The 17,146-nt window shown below is 41.0% G+C and overlaps 1 protein-coding gene across 2 annotated transcripts in view; it reads left to right on the forward strand.

Annotated features, from left to right (window-relative positions):
- Positions 1-12,428: 12,428 nt before the first annotated feature.
- The window catches only part of SRL (sarcalumenin), a 69,947-nt gene continuing 65,229 nt past the window's right edge, over positions 12,429-17,146 (forward strand). Inside the window, exon 1 of one of the 2 annotated variants that reach the window (XM_031945612.1) lies at positions 12,429-12,503. In XM_031945612.1, the coding sequence (XP_031801472.1) occupies positions 12,443-12,503 (61 nt within the window). In that variant the 5' untranslated portion in view covers positions 12,429-12,442. The remainder of the gene's footprint in view (positions 12,504-17,146) is intronic. The other variant, XM_031945611.1, reaches the window with a different exon arrangement.

Raw genomic sequence — 17,146 nt, forward strand, 5'->3', positions numbered from 1 at the left:
GGCTAGTCTTTTATGTGTAGAGAAGTGGATGGGAAGGAGAGGGATTGTTTTTCCCCAGGAAATTGGAGCAGGAAAGGAGCATTAATTCCTTCTCTTTAGAGGAGAAAATCATTCAGTCCCCCATTAGCCTTTCTCCCCCCCCAAATATATCTGGAGCTATGTGCCAGCTGATCTTGTCTTGAACTCCAGCTTTGTCACTAAACTGGTGATTTTAGGTAAGTCATATATGTTATGAACCTCAGTTTTTCTTTCTGTAAAACAGAGGAAGGTATTTTGTTATTGAGCAAAAGTACTTGACCCATGTCCACTGATAAAGGTTCAAGTCCTAATTCTGCCATTAACTAGGTTGGCAGTAACTTTGTCAAGTTACCTGAGCAGCTTGGGTGGCACAGTGGATAGAGCCCCGGACTACTGGGAAGATTCATCATCCTGAGTGCAGCCTCAGACTTTTTTAGCTGTGTGAACCTGGACAAACCATTTAACCCTGTTTACCTCAGGTTCCTCACCAATAAAATGAGCTGGAGAAGGAAAGGGCAACCCTCCAGTATTTTTGCCAGGAAAACCCCAATTGGGGTCATGGAGAGCTGGATACAACTCAACACTCTAACTAAAACTAACTAAAAAGCACAAAAACTAAAAGGTCTCTAAATGCTGGGGGGTGGGGGTGGGGGACTCAATATTTGATCTTTGGACAGTGTTTTGGTGTAAGGAAAGCATTTTTTTTAAAAGCTCCAAACTGCATAAAGGTGAGCAATTATTTTAGAGAAGTGGGAACCCTGAGTTTACAATCCAATTCTAAGGACATAGTCAATATGCAAATATTTATTGGACTCTTGCCCTGTTCTAGGTAAAGTAAGAGAAATGAAGTACTCAGGTCCAGCCCTGGGAAGCTTTTGAGTGGGAAACGGTGTAAATTCATTGCCAAATAAGACGTGCAAATAGAATCACAGGAAGGAGAGAGTGTTGTGGACTGGAATAGTCATGGAAGGCTTGGGGGAGGAAGCTGGATTTGAGCTGGCTTTGGTTCAGGAGGCCCAGATGGGCAGGGGACAAAGATGAGTGCTCGAAGGAAAGGGAGGGGGGGTCCTCAAACTTTAAGTAGGGGGGCCAGTTCACTGTCCCTCAGACTGTTGGAGGGCCGGACTATGGTAAAAACAAAAACTTTGTTTTGTGGGCCTTTAAATAAAGAAACTTCATAGCCCTGGGGGAGGGGGCTAAACGTCCTCAGCTGCTGCATCTGGCCCGCGGGCCGTAGTTTGAGGACCCCGTCTGTTTAATGAGGAAATGAAAATTAAAAAGAAAAAAAAAGTCTGAATGCTATAGTGGAAGTCTTGAAGGTAGGGCTACCTAACAGCCCTGCCTTTCCTCCTGTGTGCTCCCCAGATCTGGCCCCCTGCACGCCCGCAGCAGGTAAAACCGCTTGGGGGCGGGGTTGCTCTCATAGACCCTCCGGGAAGTTCCTGAGCCTGGCGCCAGGGGGCCTGGAGAGCTTGGGACGCAACTCCAGGAGGAAAAGGAAAAGGCTTGAGGCCCCACCCTGCGCTCCGAGCCCCACCCCGCGGTGGCGCTGCTCCTTTCTAATTGGCAGGATCAAAGGGGAGCTTCGTTTCTGTTGGTCCGACTGCCCGGAGAGACCCTGCAGGGAGGGGCGGGGGGACGTGCACGTGGGCGCGCAAGCAGCCTCGGCCTTGGGCGCGCGCGCATCCTGAGAGTCTGTCACACGCCTTCCTCCTCCCCAACGTGCGCTCGCACTCACTCACAGGCTAGCACACACTCACACACACCCCTCCCCCGCCCTGTACTACGCGAGTCGAGCTTCACTGTCCCCTTATGCCCAAATTTTTTCCGTCTTCATAATTGTCCTTCAGCCTATAACTGTCCCAAGCCTGCCGGGAGTTTCCCTATGTTCCTTAACATTTTTCTCTCGCCCCAACATTGTCTCCAGTTCCCAAACATGCCCAGTTGCCGTGTTCCCTGGTTTAAATTTTTTGTCCTAAATTGCTCCAGCCAGGCCAAGTCTCCGTGGTGCTCTCCCCGCCCAATTTTCCCGCCCTAAAATTGTCTTCTTCTATAGCTGCCCCAAAGTCTCCGGTGTCCCCCAGCCACACATTTTCTTCGCTTTACAGCCTAAGTTCCCAAGTGCCCGGGAGTCGCCGTGGGAGCTCCCCTCTGCCTTACCATTTTCTTTCCCCCAAAACTTGCTTCTCTTCCGCTGCCCAAGGGCTGCAAGGGGGCCCCCAGCTCTTACCCATTTCCTAGCTCTCAAAGCTCCAGTCCCTCTCATACACTGCCCACCCCAACCTCCCTGCCTTTAAATTTTCCTAGTTCAACTTTTCCCATCTTCACGCTGTCCCACAGTCTGCCGGTAGCTCCCTCGCTCTTCAATTTTCTCCTCCCGTCTCTTCATTTCTCTCCAGTCTCCTTTGCTGTCCCAAGTTCCGTTTAGTTTCTCCCTCATGTCTTTAACATTTTCCCAGTCTCAACATTGTCTCCAGTCTTCCATGTCCCAAGTCTGCCTAGTTCTCCTCATGTCTTTAATTTTTCTAGCTTAAGTCTTTAGTCTCTAACTGTCCAGTTGCCTATCTTCTTCTTCCAATTTTCTTTTGTTCTCCTTGTCTTGTCTTAATTCCCAAAATCCGTGTTCTCCCGCCACTTTTCTGTCTTAAACTTGTCTCCAGTCCATCGCTGTCCCCGTCTTTCGTTTCCCCTGTCCACTTTTTCTTGCCATACATTGCCCAGTTTCCCAAATAATGTGTCCCACGTTGCCGGGAGTTTCCTAGTTCTTAAAATTTTTTTTTCTATAATTGTTAGTTTTAAGTCCCAAACCCATGTTCTTTTTTTTAAATTTTTTCCTAGTTTAATTGTCTTAGTTATACGTTTCCACATCTGCCTTTGAGTCTTCCCTCATGTCCTTCCTTTTTCTGTCTTCATTGTCCTACTTCCTCAAAACCGTCCCGTCTGCCTTTTCTTTTTTGCCCTTTCCTTTTCCTATCTTTCTTCCCTGTCTTAGCCCGGGTAGTCTGGTTAGCCTTTCCCCTGTCTCTTACTTTTCTTTGTCTATACATGTCCTTTAGTCTTTAACGCGTCCCCGTTGCTGTAGTTCTCCCTTTTGGTCTTTACTTTTTTTCTTTTCACATTGTCCGTCCTCTTCCCCCGTCCATTTCCCCCATGTTCTTCCCATTTTTTTTCTCTTTGTCTCGTCTTATTGCCCCGTTGGTTTCCTTTAGTTTTCTTTTCTTGTCTTTATTTGTTCTGTTTCTTAAACACGTCCCTTAAGGTTTTCTGTTCTTTCCTTTTCCTTTTCTTAAATTGTTCTGTTCCCCTTTGTCCCACATTTCTTTGTCTTCCCTTGTCTCTTCCTTTTCCTCCGTTCTCTTTCGTCTTCAACCTGTCCCATCTGTTTGTTCCTCCCTATGTCTTTAACATTTTCTCTCACTCTCCAAATTGTCTTCTCAGTCTCATTTCCCGGTCTGCCGGGTTCTTCCCTTGTTTCTAAATTTTTCCGTCTTTAATTTTTGTTCTTATCCATTTTTTTCTGCGGATCGATGTCGATGCCCTTACACCCATCTCATACACTCAAAGTCTGTCATATACTGTCTCTATCACTCATGTCTTTCATATACTGTCCTGCAGTCTGTTATATTCTATTTCTGCACTCGGGCCTCTCATACATTGTCTCATAATCTGTCATATATAGTGTCTCATTCATGTTTCTTATACATTGTCAGTTTCATACACTGTCCCAGTCTCATATACAGTCTCACTTGTGTCTCACAGTTTCTCATGCGCTGTCCCAGTCTGTCATAATACAGTTTCCCACTCATGTCGCTCATACATTATCTCAGTCTCTTATCCATAGTCCCAGTCTGTCATATATAGTCTCTTATACATTGTCTTATAGTCTGTCATATTCTGTCTGTGTCACTCATATATCTCATACACTGTCACAGTTTGTCATAGACAATCTCATGTCTCTAATATATTGTCTCAGTCTCTCATACACTATCTCCCACTCTGTCATATATAGTCTCTCATGCATCTCTCATACATTATCTTACAGTCTGTTATATTCCATCTTTGTCACTCACATGTATCATACATTGTCACAGTGTTTCACTCATGTCTCTTACATACTGTCCCTTACTCTTTCATATTACCATTTCTTTTACTCACATGTCTCATACACTGTTTCAGTCTATCATATACTGTTTCTCACATTGTCTTTCATACTCTGTTGCACAATCGGTCACATGCTATCTTTTTCACGTGCCTTTTATTGTCAGTCAGCCGTATACTCTTTCACACAGTCATACCTCATCACACACATTGTCTTTGCTGCACCATCTCACTTTTACATAATTGCCTCTGTTGTAAAATGTCTCTTTGTCACTTTCATATACCATCTCTAATCTGTTGTACACATTCTCTTTTGCATATATTGCCCACTGTACACTAGCTCTGCTATACACATTATCTCTGTCACAAGCAATGTCTGTGATACTTTCTTGCACATATTTTCTCTGTCATGTGCTGTGTCTGTCATTTATATTGTCTTAACACAGTTTCCCAGTTGAATTTTCTACCACACACCTGTCATACATTGTCTCATACTTTGTCTGTCATTTATTATCAAACCACATACTATCTCTGTCACTGTCTCACACACATTTGACTTTGTCATAGTCTGTCACAATAGGTTCTGTTACATACATTACCTCTCTTATACATACTCTCACAATTGTCCTTTTGTCATACGCTTACTCTGTCACAAATTGTCATATATACTGCCTCTGTCACACATGATTCTTTTGTCATACATTATTTTTAGATTATGGAAAGTCTTTTGCTCCACCTTTCTGGAGTAAAAACTCTTTCCTTCTCACATGTTTCTGTCGTATGCAATTTCTGTCACACATAGTATTTCCTTATCATACTGTCTCTTTTTATCACAGTATTTTACTGTTGCATATTCTGAATCTCAGTCATGCAGTTTCTCAGTCATTTTGTCTCTCACAACCTCAGTCTTTTGGTCACATACTCCAGATTTCTTATTTATACTCTCTCTCTCACAGTCTTTCTGACATACAATTCATCATAAATTGTCTCTCTGTCTCCTTCTCACATGCTCAATTTCCCTGTCAAATATACTTATATACACATACATATTTTTTCACTATCTGTCATACGCTATCTCCCTATTGTATCTTCTGTCTTTCATGTCTTCTTCCTTCTGTTATATGCTCAATCTCCTTGTCACACACATTGTGTCTGTTGTCACATACTTCATCTTTCTTTTAGACTCTTTCTTAGAGTCTGTCTCTGTTTCTCTCTCTGTCACTCTGTCATCACATAAAACCTTCTTTTAAAGAACTTAACTATATCTCCTTTGGGCAGGGGGAGGATACACACGTAAATGATGGAATAAGAATATTAGAGTTAAAGGTAATTTAGAAAGCTAGTCCATTCACTTCACTTTATAGATAAAGAAACTGAAGCCAGGAGAGAGCAAGGACAAGCCCTAGAGTCACAATGTATACAACGGCAGTAGTAATATAAAGGAAAAAAATATTGAAAGATTTCAGAACTCTGGTTGATGTTCCCAGTTGTGAGTGAAGAGGACTGAAATTGGTGAAATCATGCTGTGTGTGTGTGTGTGTGTGTGTGTGTGTGTGTCTGTCTGTCTGTCTGTCTCTGTCTCTCTCTGTTACTTATCCTTTCTCTATATCCCCAATTCCATTTCTCTTTTGCACTTCATCTTCATAGTCTCCTCTCATGCTTGTTCCCTTGTATCCCATCTCTCCTGCACTTTCTCAAACATTTCCAGATGGGGACAAATACAAACCCTCAAGAATTTGAAATATTGCGATGCTTCCAAGATTCAAATTAGTCCCACTTGAGCCCAGGGTTGCCTTTTTGTAGTGACCCAATCTACAGGTTCCACTAGATTTTTTAGTGTAAAGGACAGGAAAATTATCTAATACCACCTTGTCATTTTAAAAATGAAGGCTGCTTTTATTATGAAATACCACTGCCAGTTTCTGAAATACTTGGTCTTTCTTGAAACTGGTAAGTCTTGTGGGTGAGTTCATATCAATAGTTACGTTCATACAGAGGACTTTGGTGACTGGACTGTTCAATAGCAATTCCATCGCCCAAGGCATAGCTTCCCTTTTGCCAAACATTCCCTCAAACAATACTTTGGGAGATACCATTATGTAAAATACGTTAGAATCTTTGAGCTTTTCCTAGGAACTAGCCTGAACGACCTCTTTACCTCTTGTTTTCTTGGTCTAAATTCCATCTTTCTTTTCTCCTCCAGCTTATGGAATCTATCCCCTTTTCTTTGCTTCTTCCTTCCTTTGTCCTGGCTACTTGTCACCCATTTGCCCTACAACATTTGGAGTATATCTCCAGCTACCCCTCCCCATTCCCTGGTTTCTCTCATCTGTCTTGATCATTTCTCTGTCTCTGACTTGCTGAGTTGCAGTTTTCTTCTGTTGATTGACAAGGGCCGGTGCTGATTCAGGGGAGAGGGTTGGGCTGAGGAGCGGGGTGCATACATAACCCTATATCTTGCAGCTGTGGGAAGGAATGAGCTTCCCAAAATCTTTCTCTCTCCCCCTTTCCTATTTTGTGACAAGAGCTGAAGGACACCAGCTGAGAATTTTCTTGAATTAGAGTGAGGCCTCAAATAGTCCTCAATTCATCTTCTGGCATACTTTTAGAGAAATGGATTACTGAATTAGGCCTGAGTTCTAATCTTGCCTTTGCTATTAATTTGTTGTGTGATCTTGGAAAATACATTTCACCTCTTTGAGTAGCAATTTCTTCCTGAAGAAGACTTCAGTAGAACTAGACTCCAGATTTCATTAGCAGTGCATCACATAAAATCTTCTCTGAAAGGATTTAGGTATATCTGCATTGGGCAGAGGGAGGATACACACATAGCTGATGGAATAAGAATATTAGAGTTAAAAATATTTAGAAAGCTAGTCCATTCACCTCACTTTACAGAGAAACAAGCCTAGAGTGTCAAGGAAGTGCTTTAGAGCCACGATATATATAACGGCATCAGTAATATAAAGGAAAATAATATTGAAAGATTTCAAAACTCTGGTTGAAGTAGTCTTCAATCATGAGTCCAGAAGACTGAAGTTGTTGAAATCATGCTTTTTGGTCTCTGGGCAGAAGGTGGTAGACAGCAGATGCAGAATGAGGTACATATTTTCAGATGTGACCAACATATTATTTGATATACACATTTCTTACAAAGGGGAGTTCTGTTTAAGGAATGGAAGGGATCATGGAAAAAAAGAACAGTGATTTTTTTTTTAAAGAGCATAAGAAAAGAATTTTAAAAATGGCTTATAGTAATTAGGATACTGGTAATCTTAGATAATAACAATTTGTAAAGGACTTATTTATTTAGCATTGTTTCCTCTAATAGTGTTCAAAAGCTTGGTAATAAGAATGATTCAAGTTTAAGAATCAGCAGCTCGTTATTAAAATAAAGGTAAAGAGACAATGAATTCATTTGTAGAGGACAATGTTTAGTTGAACTAGCTAACTACAAAGTCATGACTGAAGGGAGGAAAATAAGAAAAAGGGATAGACTGGCAGAGAAGAGGAGAGACTAAGTTATTCTGAGAATGAAAAATAGATTTAGAATGAATGAGGCAAAGGGAAAGATGAAAAGACAATAGACTCAATTTAGAAAAAAGAATTTTAGAGTTTGAGATAATGAATGTAGAATAGTTTTGGATGACCTTTGAGATCTAAGGTGTGGGTATGTCCTTTGGTGTCTGAGATATAAACTTCTGAGAAATTTAGGTGTTTAAAGGGATATCAAAATAAATTTTGAAATCTCCATTGAAGGTCAAGTTTTCAGTATTGGTCAATACAGAAGCACCATATCCTCTTTTCATGAATTGTATTTCAGAATAGAAGACAATTCTGAAAATGGTAATGGCAAGCTGAATGTGAGCAAGGAAGAACTCTCAGACTTATTTTTTTAAATTATAGATTTTTATTTACAAGATATATATGTATGGGTAATTTTTCAGCATTGACAATTGCAAAACCCTTTGTTCCAATTTTTCCCTTCTTTCCCCCCACCCCCTCTCCCAGATGGCAGGTTGATCAATACATGTTAAATATGTTAAAACATAAGTTAAATACAATATATGTATACATGTCCATAGTTATTTTGTTGTATAAAAAGAATTGGACTTTGAAAAAGTGTACAATTAACCTGTGAAGGAAATCAAAAATGCAGGTGGACAAAAATAGAGGGATTGGGAATTCTATGTAGTGGATCATACTCATCTCCCAGAGTTCTTTTGCTGGGTGTAACTGGTTCAATTCATTACTGTTCTATTGGAACTGATTTGGTTCATCTCATTGTTGAAGAGGGCTGTGCCCATCAGAATTGATCATCATATAGTATTGTTGAAGTATATAATGATCTCCTGGTCCTGCTCATTTCACTCAGCATCAGTTCATGTAAGTCTCTCCAGGCCTTTCTGAAATCATCTCGCTGGTCATTTCTTAGAGAACAATAATATTCCATAATATTCATATACCACAGTTTATTCAGCCATTCTCCAGGTGATGGGCATCCACTCTGTTTCCTGTTTCTTCCTACTACAAAGAGGGCTGCCACAAACATTCTTGCACACACAGTTCCCTTTTCCTTCTTTAGTATCTCTTTGGGGTGTAAACCCAGTGGAAACACTGCTGGATCAAAGGATATGCACAATTTGACAACTTTTTGGGCATAGTTCCAAATTGCTCTCCAGAATGGCTGGATGTATTCACAATTCCACCAACAATGTATTAGTGTCCCAGTTTTCCCACATCCCCTCCAACATTTTGCATTATTTTCCCCTGTCATTCTAGCCAATCTGACAGGTGGACTCTCAGACTTATGAAGAGGTAGTTTTAATTAGTAAGGCAAATAAATAGTCTACAAGTATTTGCCAAGCCTCTGGTAAAAGTAAAAAATAAAATAAAACCCCCAAAGCAAAAAATCTTTACCCTTGTATAGCACTTTATACTTTTCCAAATCCTCTTCTAAATGATCTCATTTAATTCTCAAAACAGTCCTAAAGGAGTAGACTAAACAGTCCAGTGTATTGGAAAGAAAACTGGAGTGAAAGTCAGAAGGCTTGGGTTTGAGTCTTTGTTCCTGGCAGCTTATCTTGCTCAGAAACCTTCAATGGTTTCCTACTGTCTATAGAATCAAATAAAAACTCTTTCTCTGAGTGTTTAAGGCCTTTTATGATTTGTTCTATCCTACCTTTCCAACCCTATTTCACATTACTCCTTTTCACTTATTATCTATTACAGCCAACTAGGGCTTTCAGTTTTTCTCTCTAAAATAACCATTATATCCACTGATTCCCATTTATTCATTATGGCTGCCTATAATGACAGGAATGCACTCCTTCCCTCTCTATTTCTTTCAGCAGCTTTCCCTAAAAGGCCTCCCTGAGGTGCCATCTCCTCTTGAAGTTCTCCATGATCCCCTCAAGTGTTAGCATTGGCTCACTCCTCAGATTTTCCTAGAGCACCTTAATCTTTCTCTACCTTTTATTATAGTTATTAATATATGTGCTATATCTTTGCAGCACCCCTCTTCCCATATGAGGATATATCTTAGGATACAGATGATAAAAGTTTACAAAAATAATAATAATAGTTGACATTTACATAGAGCTTTAATGTTTGCAAAGCACTTTATAAACATTATCTCACTTAGGTTTTGCAGTATCCTCATGAACTGAGTGCTATTTTTATATCCATTATATCAGGAAATTGAGGAAATTTATAAGGAAATAGGTAAGAATTTGAGGATAGATTTAAGCCCAAGGCCTTCTGATTCTAGGTCCACCATGTTGAATTCACTGCAAAAAGTGAAATCTGAGGGTGTGTCTTGTAAAGAGATGCACTGGGGTGCACAGGAGAAGTCTCCTCTAACTTCCTCATTCCTTTCTTTAGAATTACAGAATGGCAGAGCTAAAGAGGGACTTCAGGGATAATCAAGTCCAACCCTCTTATTTTATAGATCAAGAAATCAGGGCTCCAACAAAGTGAAATGACTTTGGCCAAGGTCAACACTAATTTCTGACTAAGGCTCACCATCAACTAAATCTCAATTCAAACCCATTTATCCCATCTAAGCTATGGGCAGGACCTCTTGTCTCCCTCAGGTTTGTGCTCTTCTGGCTTTTTCTATTCCTAAGAACAAATCTCTCTCATGTGCCTTTGTACATTTTGTCCTCCATCTCCGGTCTCATTCTTGTTCCCAGATACCCTGAGTGATATCCTGCTTTCCCTTAGACAAGCTGGTGTCTGCTTCCCGCCCAGCTTCTGAAACCTGGCTCACAGAGGACATCACATGCTCTTATTATGACAGCATCAGACAGCACTTTGCAGAGGTGATGGAACACCAACTTGTTCCTTCGACATAAGGAAGGAATCTCAGTATTGGCTCTTTGGTCCTGGACCCATTCCCTCTTTTTGCCACTTTCCAAAGGCTTTAGCCTATAAAACAAGATCAAGAATTCCCAGTTTGGTTAACCCCATAGTGCCTCCCATCTAGCATTCTCTCCTCAAAAGGAACATCAAGGGACAAACAAGAAGCTTGTTTTCTCTAGCTGATCTCAACAGAAAGCATCCCTAATTTTTCTTAATTATTCATTCTGGTCTGCCATCCCTGAGTTTGTTTTGAATGTCTTTCTATTTCTAGGCCAAACTACTTCTTAGGAGTGACAGGTAGTACATCCATAATGTGTTAAAACAAAATGGGACTTCCCTTAATTTGTCCTAAAATATACAAAAAAGTTGTCCTAAAATAACTTCCTTCAAACTGAGGCCCAGACAGGGTAAATAATTTATCCAAAGTCATACCAGTTAGTGGAAGAACTGGGATAATAGCACAAATTTTGAGAGTCTAGTGGTTTCTCTATGACCTCACCTTGCTTTTCCTGGATGCTTTTCATACATCTTTTTCTCATTTCTTTGTTTTAAGATTTTATATAAATTTCATTTTAAGGCTCTTGTCTTTGACCTCCTCAGGCTACTCTGGAACCACAGAATGTTTTAGATCTGGAAGCAATAGCTTGGTGCATTAGAAACACTCCTGGATCTTGAATCAGAGGATCTGGATTCATATTTGTACTGTGCTATTTCAACCCATGTGACCTTGAACAAATCATCTAGTTCTTCATTTCCTTGTCTGTAAGAGGACATTTCAGGACATTTACTTCTGAGTATCATTACTTTTGGGTATTGTCTGCGTGACCTAAAATAATAAACTTAATAAAATTAAATTTGATAACACTTTACATTTTATGGAGTATTTGCAAAATTATTATTCTTTTGATTCTCATATCAACCCTATGAGACAGGCATGGCAGGGATTATTATGTGCTTTTGGGAGAGGAGGATACTAAAATTCACAGAAATCAAGTCACTCTTTAAGGTAGTAAGTTATATTGTGTATCTAAGTTATATTTTAATATATTTAACATCTACTGGTCATCCTGCCATTTAGGGGAGGGGGTGGGGGGGGTAAGAGGTGAAAAATTGGAACAAGAGGTTTGGCAATTGTTAATGCTGTAAAGTTACCCATGTATATATCCTGTAAATAAAAGGCTATTAAATAAAAAAAAAATAAGGTAGTAAGTTAGTAGTAGATTGTAAGTTCCTGAGGTCAGTTAGGCAATCCATCAGCATTAAGTGCCGCTATGTGCTAGGTACTGCTGAGTGGGATGTGAAGATGAAAAAGAGGAAATCCCTAATCTTAAGGAGCTGACATTCTCACAGGGAAACAACATGAATCTGCATAAAACATTTTATAAGTCTTAGTTTTGCTCTTCTGGAAGACTCCAGCTCCAAAGCTAAAATGATAATCTAATCCAGTATTCCTTGTTACAGAAGAGGAAACTGAGCTACTGAAAACAGAGTTCCCTTTTCCAATGCTCACATCTAGTTAATGTCTGAATAAAGATCAGAACCCTTTTTCTTTACACCATAAAGAGACCACTTTGTATTAGTTATTTAATATTTTCACTTTTCCCAAGTTAGAAGCAAAGCCTGGGCAGTTCTAAGTCTGAGCTTACCCTTCTCTCTCTCCCAACTCATTCCTCATGGTGGTGGAAGGCAAGTCACTTTCATATAAGCTCAGGCTACCCCTTGGAGGGGAAGACAAATCTAGGGGTCTCATATCCTGGATCCAAGTGTCATCTCCCCACCCCCCAACAAAGAAAGGAGGGAACTTTGAGGGCTTTTCTGTGGCCAGGCAGATTTCCCCGACACATTGGCTTGGTTGTCCTAGTGACTGTATGACCCTTCTCCCACCCCTTTCTTTCCCCCCTCCCCATTGCCTGACACCATATAAATAGAGGCACAGAGCAACTGGGAGCTCTTGGCAGTCACCATGAGGACGCTGGCTCTGCTCTGCTGCTGCATGGCTTCTCTCCTGCTCTCAGGGAAAGCAGGTATGACCCTTTGGGTGGGAGGTATTAGGTGGCTGGACAGAGTGGGGTTTGGGCACCCTAGCAAATGGGAAAAGTTGGAAAGATAAATTTGCTTGTCCCTGATCCACCCCCTCTTACTCCCTATCTCCCAACTTTCAGTCTGAAAGCCGTTTCTGGTTTCTTCATGTCAAATTTTCCTAGCTGGCTGGTTTCACCTAGCCATCACCCTTTTACCCCTGTGTCTGAGGTAGCAGAGGAAGGATTTAGTACTGGGAGAATTGTGGGAAGCAGTTTGGGAAATAAGGGTAGCTGGGGAGACTGGTAATGGGGGTGGGGAGGAAGTTCTAAAAGGAGCCATCTGCTTGATCTCAGGCCAGACCTTGGAAGGGGCATACATACAGGATGGGATTGGGAATGGAAGTGCAGCCGGGGTAGCGATGAACTCTAGAGGGCCTCTAAAGGAAATCCCTCAAATCTTAGAATTGGAAGGGGTTTTAGAGGTCACCTATTTCAAACACACACTCAGTGATCTTAAGAGATGGTGGCAGGAAACTCCAGATGCCTTTCTGCTTTTTTTATAGGGCTGAGATCAACTAGGGACAGAATCATAGATAGGGAAAGAGACAGCGATTGTGAGAGAATCAAAACTGAGTTTGGAACAAGGTCTGGCCTGGGGTCAGGAGTGGGACTGAAAAGGGGTCCAGAGCTGTCACTTTTCTTTTGACATCTCAGCATTTTGTGTGGTTGAGAAGGTAGCTTGGGTTACAGCATGGAAGTTATTTATAGGCTGTGGAGAGGACACTGGATCAGTTTGCTCCCCCTCCCTTGATTTGGGCCCTGATGCAGGAATGGTTGGGGTTAGGCTCCTCTAAGCCACGCTCCCAGGAGTGCAATGAGCTGCTTCGGGGGCTGGCTCAGGATCCCCATTACCATTTTGGCTTTTCAGAACTGAGCAGTTCCAGTCTAGGCCCAAGCTTGTTATGCTGTACAGCAGGGACATTCAAGGACCTGAGCTCTGAGCTTCTTGTGTCACCCTGACTCTGTTTCTTGCTGGCAGGCAGTTACATTTAGAAGTGGATTGTAACTGGGGCAGACCTGATGGAGGAGCACCCCTCCCCAGGCTTAGAGGGGTGGGGAAGGGGCCTGCAGACCTCAGCATGTGCTGCTGGGCCCTGCCCTTGTCTGCCCTTGAGTTAATTTGGTCTCCCTGGGGCTGCAACGGCAGAAGCTGCTGCGTATTCCAGGCGGCTGTCAGGTGGCTAAGTATGGAAACAGCCCGGTAATTGGATCCTGAGCCCCAAGCTGCCGCCACCACCCCTACTCTCCCTGGCTCTCCCCTGCTTTGGCCTCTTCCCCCCACCCTGCTGGGCCACAGCTGCTGCCTCCCCTGCACTGTCACAGGGGCCAGGGGGCTGGGGAGTTTTAGCCTTTTAAGGATATCCTTTATCCTTCCTTCTAACAAAGGGGCTTGAACCCTATGGGCACTGGTATCTCACTGATCTCAATGGGTGGGCAGGCAGGATTCTTTCCATAGGCTCTTATTTTTTTTCTATCCTTCGTAGAAAGAGGATAAAAGGAAGATGGTCTTTATCTTTTCACTGGAGACTCTTCTGCCTGGTTCATACCTGGTTTCAGAAATCTCCTTCTGATAGAGACGTGGAAGCATCTTGTCTTAGTTCCAAGGAAGGATAGCTCCCAATTGGGCAGGAATTATGAATTCTGCCTTCTTAGAATGAGACACAAACGTCCAGCTTCTTGGTGTCTTGTTTCACTTTCCTCTTCAATGACAAATTTCACTTCTAGAATAGTGACTCTTCCTCTACCTCCAAATGGGAGCCACTGCCCCCAGAATGATTTTGCTCCTTCCCCAAACTGCAGCTGATTATATCCCTGGATTGATGCCCTTCTTGGTGGATTCCACCATCCAGATGGCAGCTATCTCTCTTAAATTCTATCCTCTGAATGGTAGTTCTCTTCCATCTTTGGCTGGAATTATATATTTCCATGATAAATTTTACCTCATTCTTATGACAAATTATATATTCTTATCCCAACCCCAATCCACTTTTGCTCATCTATCTTAAAATATTCTAATTTTACTGTCCCCAATAGGTGGACTTATGGTGATAGAATCAAGAAGAACGAATGGGAAGCAGATTATCCTTTTTAAGCCCTCTTCCTTCCTCATGAAGTGAGGTTTCCAAGAAAATCTCTTTCATCTCAATATATATGCTCTTAATCACTCTGGGCAAAGCTCTTTGGATGGAGTGGGGTCTCTCCTTTCATAAGCCCCTCTTTGAAGGCTTAATATAACCTCTGCTCCCTAGTTGATATCATCTGGTAGATATCTGGCTATTCTACCCAGAATGCCCTTAGAAAAAGCATCCAGTTAATCTGGGCCAGATCCACATCAACATACCACTTTGCTCCTATAAATTTTTAATATTGTTGCCCACTTCCTATTTCTTCAAGGATGATCCTTTGCTCATTTTTATTTCAATGATCTGTTAGTGCAGGATTTGATGTCCCTCCAAAATACCTTAGAATCAAAATTCAAGAGGTGAAAAGCTCCTCAAAAGTAAATTAGCCCAAATCTCAATTTGTAAGTGGGGAGACATGCCAAGCCCTAAAAACAGTCTTTAAAGAGAGGAAAGAGATGATCACACTGTGACAGCCTTCCACCTTGATTTCTCCTTCTTAGATGAGGCCTGAGGAGGCATTCTACAAATCCATACAGAAATTCTGTAGTAATTATCCAGACTGTGGGGATGGGGAAGAAGGCACACATCTATTGTGCAGCATTTGGGGATCATGGCAAAGAATGATGCTTTCAGTTATCTGTCTCTTCATGGGCTTCCTGTGGGGGCAGAAGTTATCCTATCCTATCACCATAGTGTCAAGAACTCTTATTTGATCTGCTATGGCAATGTTGGTCCCTCAGTACTCCAAAGGTAACCACCCACCTTGAGAGCTTATGGTTATAGTCAGTGAACTCTTTAAGATTTCTGATGATTCCAAGAAAGTGGCTGTCATTCATAGTGATCTTCTTAGTGGTACAGCCCCACTACTTGTATAATAGGAAGGTATGCTGAAAGGATGAGACCCTGCCCAAGTCTCATCCCCAATCGGTATTTTTTCATTTTTTCATTTCCTTTTTTCATTTCATTTCATTTCAGCCTTTTTTCATTTCCTGTAAAACCAGTGATGAAAGGGCTGATCAATCTAGTATATGTTATGGATCATATTCCAATTAGAGAATCCCTTTACTTCTTCCCTCCCCCACTCCTGTCCCACCATCAAAGATCAGAGAATATCTTGCATGATTGGGCCAGCTTGATCCTGAAGCAAACCAAAACTCTCTAAGTTGCATTTTCTTTCCTCCTTTTTAAATACCTAGTGGTGTGTAAACTAACTTGGTCATCAGATATTAATTGATCATAATGGAATCATAGAACAAAGACCATCAGAAGTGGATTTTTAGAATTTAGAATATACACTCAATAGGAGCCTTAGAATATAAAATGGTAGAGCTGAAAGGGGCCATAGACCTCAGAATGTCAGAACTTAAAAGGAGTACATAGTATTTAGATCTGAAAGCTAGAAAAGCCTTATAGAATTTTAGAACTAGAAGGGTATTTAGAACACTATTCAAGATGTTCAGAACCTTAAAGTTCATCTAGTTGGATTCTCTTATTTTATAGGAAATTGTAATTGACTTGCTCAAAGTCATACAACTAGTGAGCAGTAGAATTCAGACTTTTTATCTAGATCATTTGATTACTCCTCATCTAGGGGTTTTTCCTACTATACCAAGATGCTTTCTACAGAATAATTACTAACATGAAAACCAATGTTTTGTTTTTAAAGTAGGGAAAGGGTTAGCTGTATGTATACATGTGTCTCAGTTTAATTTGAAAACCACTTTTATCAATGGATGTTCTTTCATATGGTCTATTCAGAAGAGAAAGAAGTTCTATTAAGTCATAAAGGATTCAAGTAGGATGACAAGGTCAAACCTGGGAGAGTTAGACTTGGGGCAGTACATGTAATAAATTTATATATAAGCCTATAAGTATGTTGCCATGGTTATATAGTAAACTCAAACATTAATGAACTTTTTGGGTTGGGAGGATTAATTGGGTGTTCATGATCAAGATACTTTAACTTGGGCAGGCTTATTAGAGAAGGCAAGCTTTTATGTTTATGCTTTGAGAATAATAAAAGATGTGTTTGGGCAGATCATAGATGTGTTTAGACTAGATTTGGGACAAGAAGATACAGGGGATTTAATGGAAGAAAAAATAGGTGCTCTGGGAAATTTGGAGTTTTGACCTAAGTAGCTAGAATGGAGAATAACAAGTTGATTAGGGAGGTCATTTCTATCCTGAACTCCAAACTTTTCAGATGTGAAGAAACTGTGTATAAAAATTATACATTAATCAAAGGGAATTGAAATTTGTTATATTGTGGTTTAGATTTGACAGTGTTAAGAGAACTTGCATATCTTTCCATCACCTTTACCTTTTCTAATTGCAGTTACATGACACTTGTTATGTTGTATAGGAATTCTGAGATATTGCCATCCTCTCAATTTGGGATCATCACATTGCAGAATTTAATTTGATGAACTGAGCTTCTTTCTGGATATTTTTCTCTAAGCCAGG

Source organism: Sarcophilus harrisii, chromosome 1, assembly GCF_902635505.1.
Source record: "Sarcophilus harrisii chromosome 1, mSarHar1.11, whole genome shotgun sequence".
NCBI lineage: Eukaryota > Metazoa > Chordata > Mammalia > Dasyuromorphia > Dasyuridae > Sarcophilus > Sarcophilus harrisii.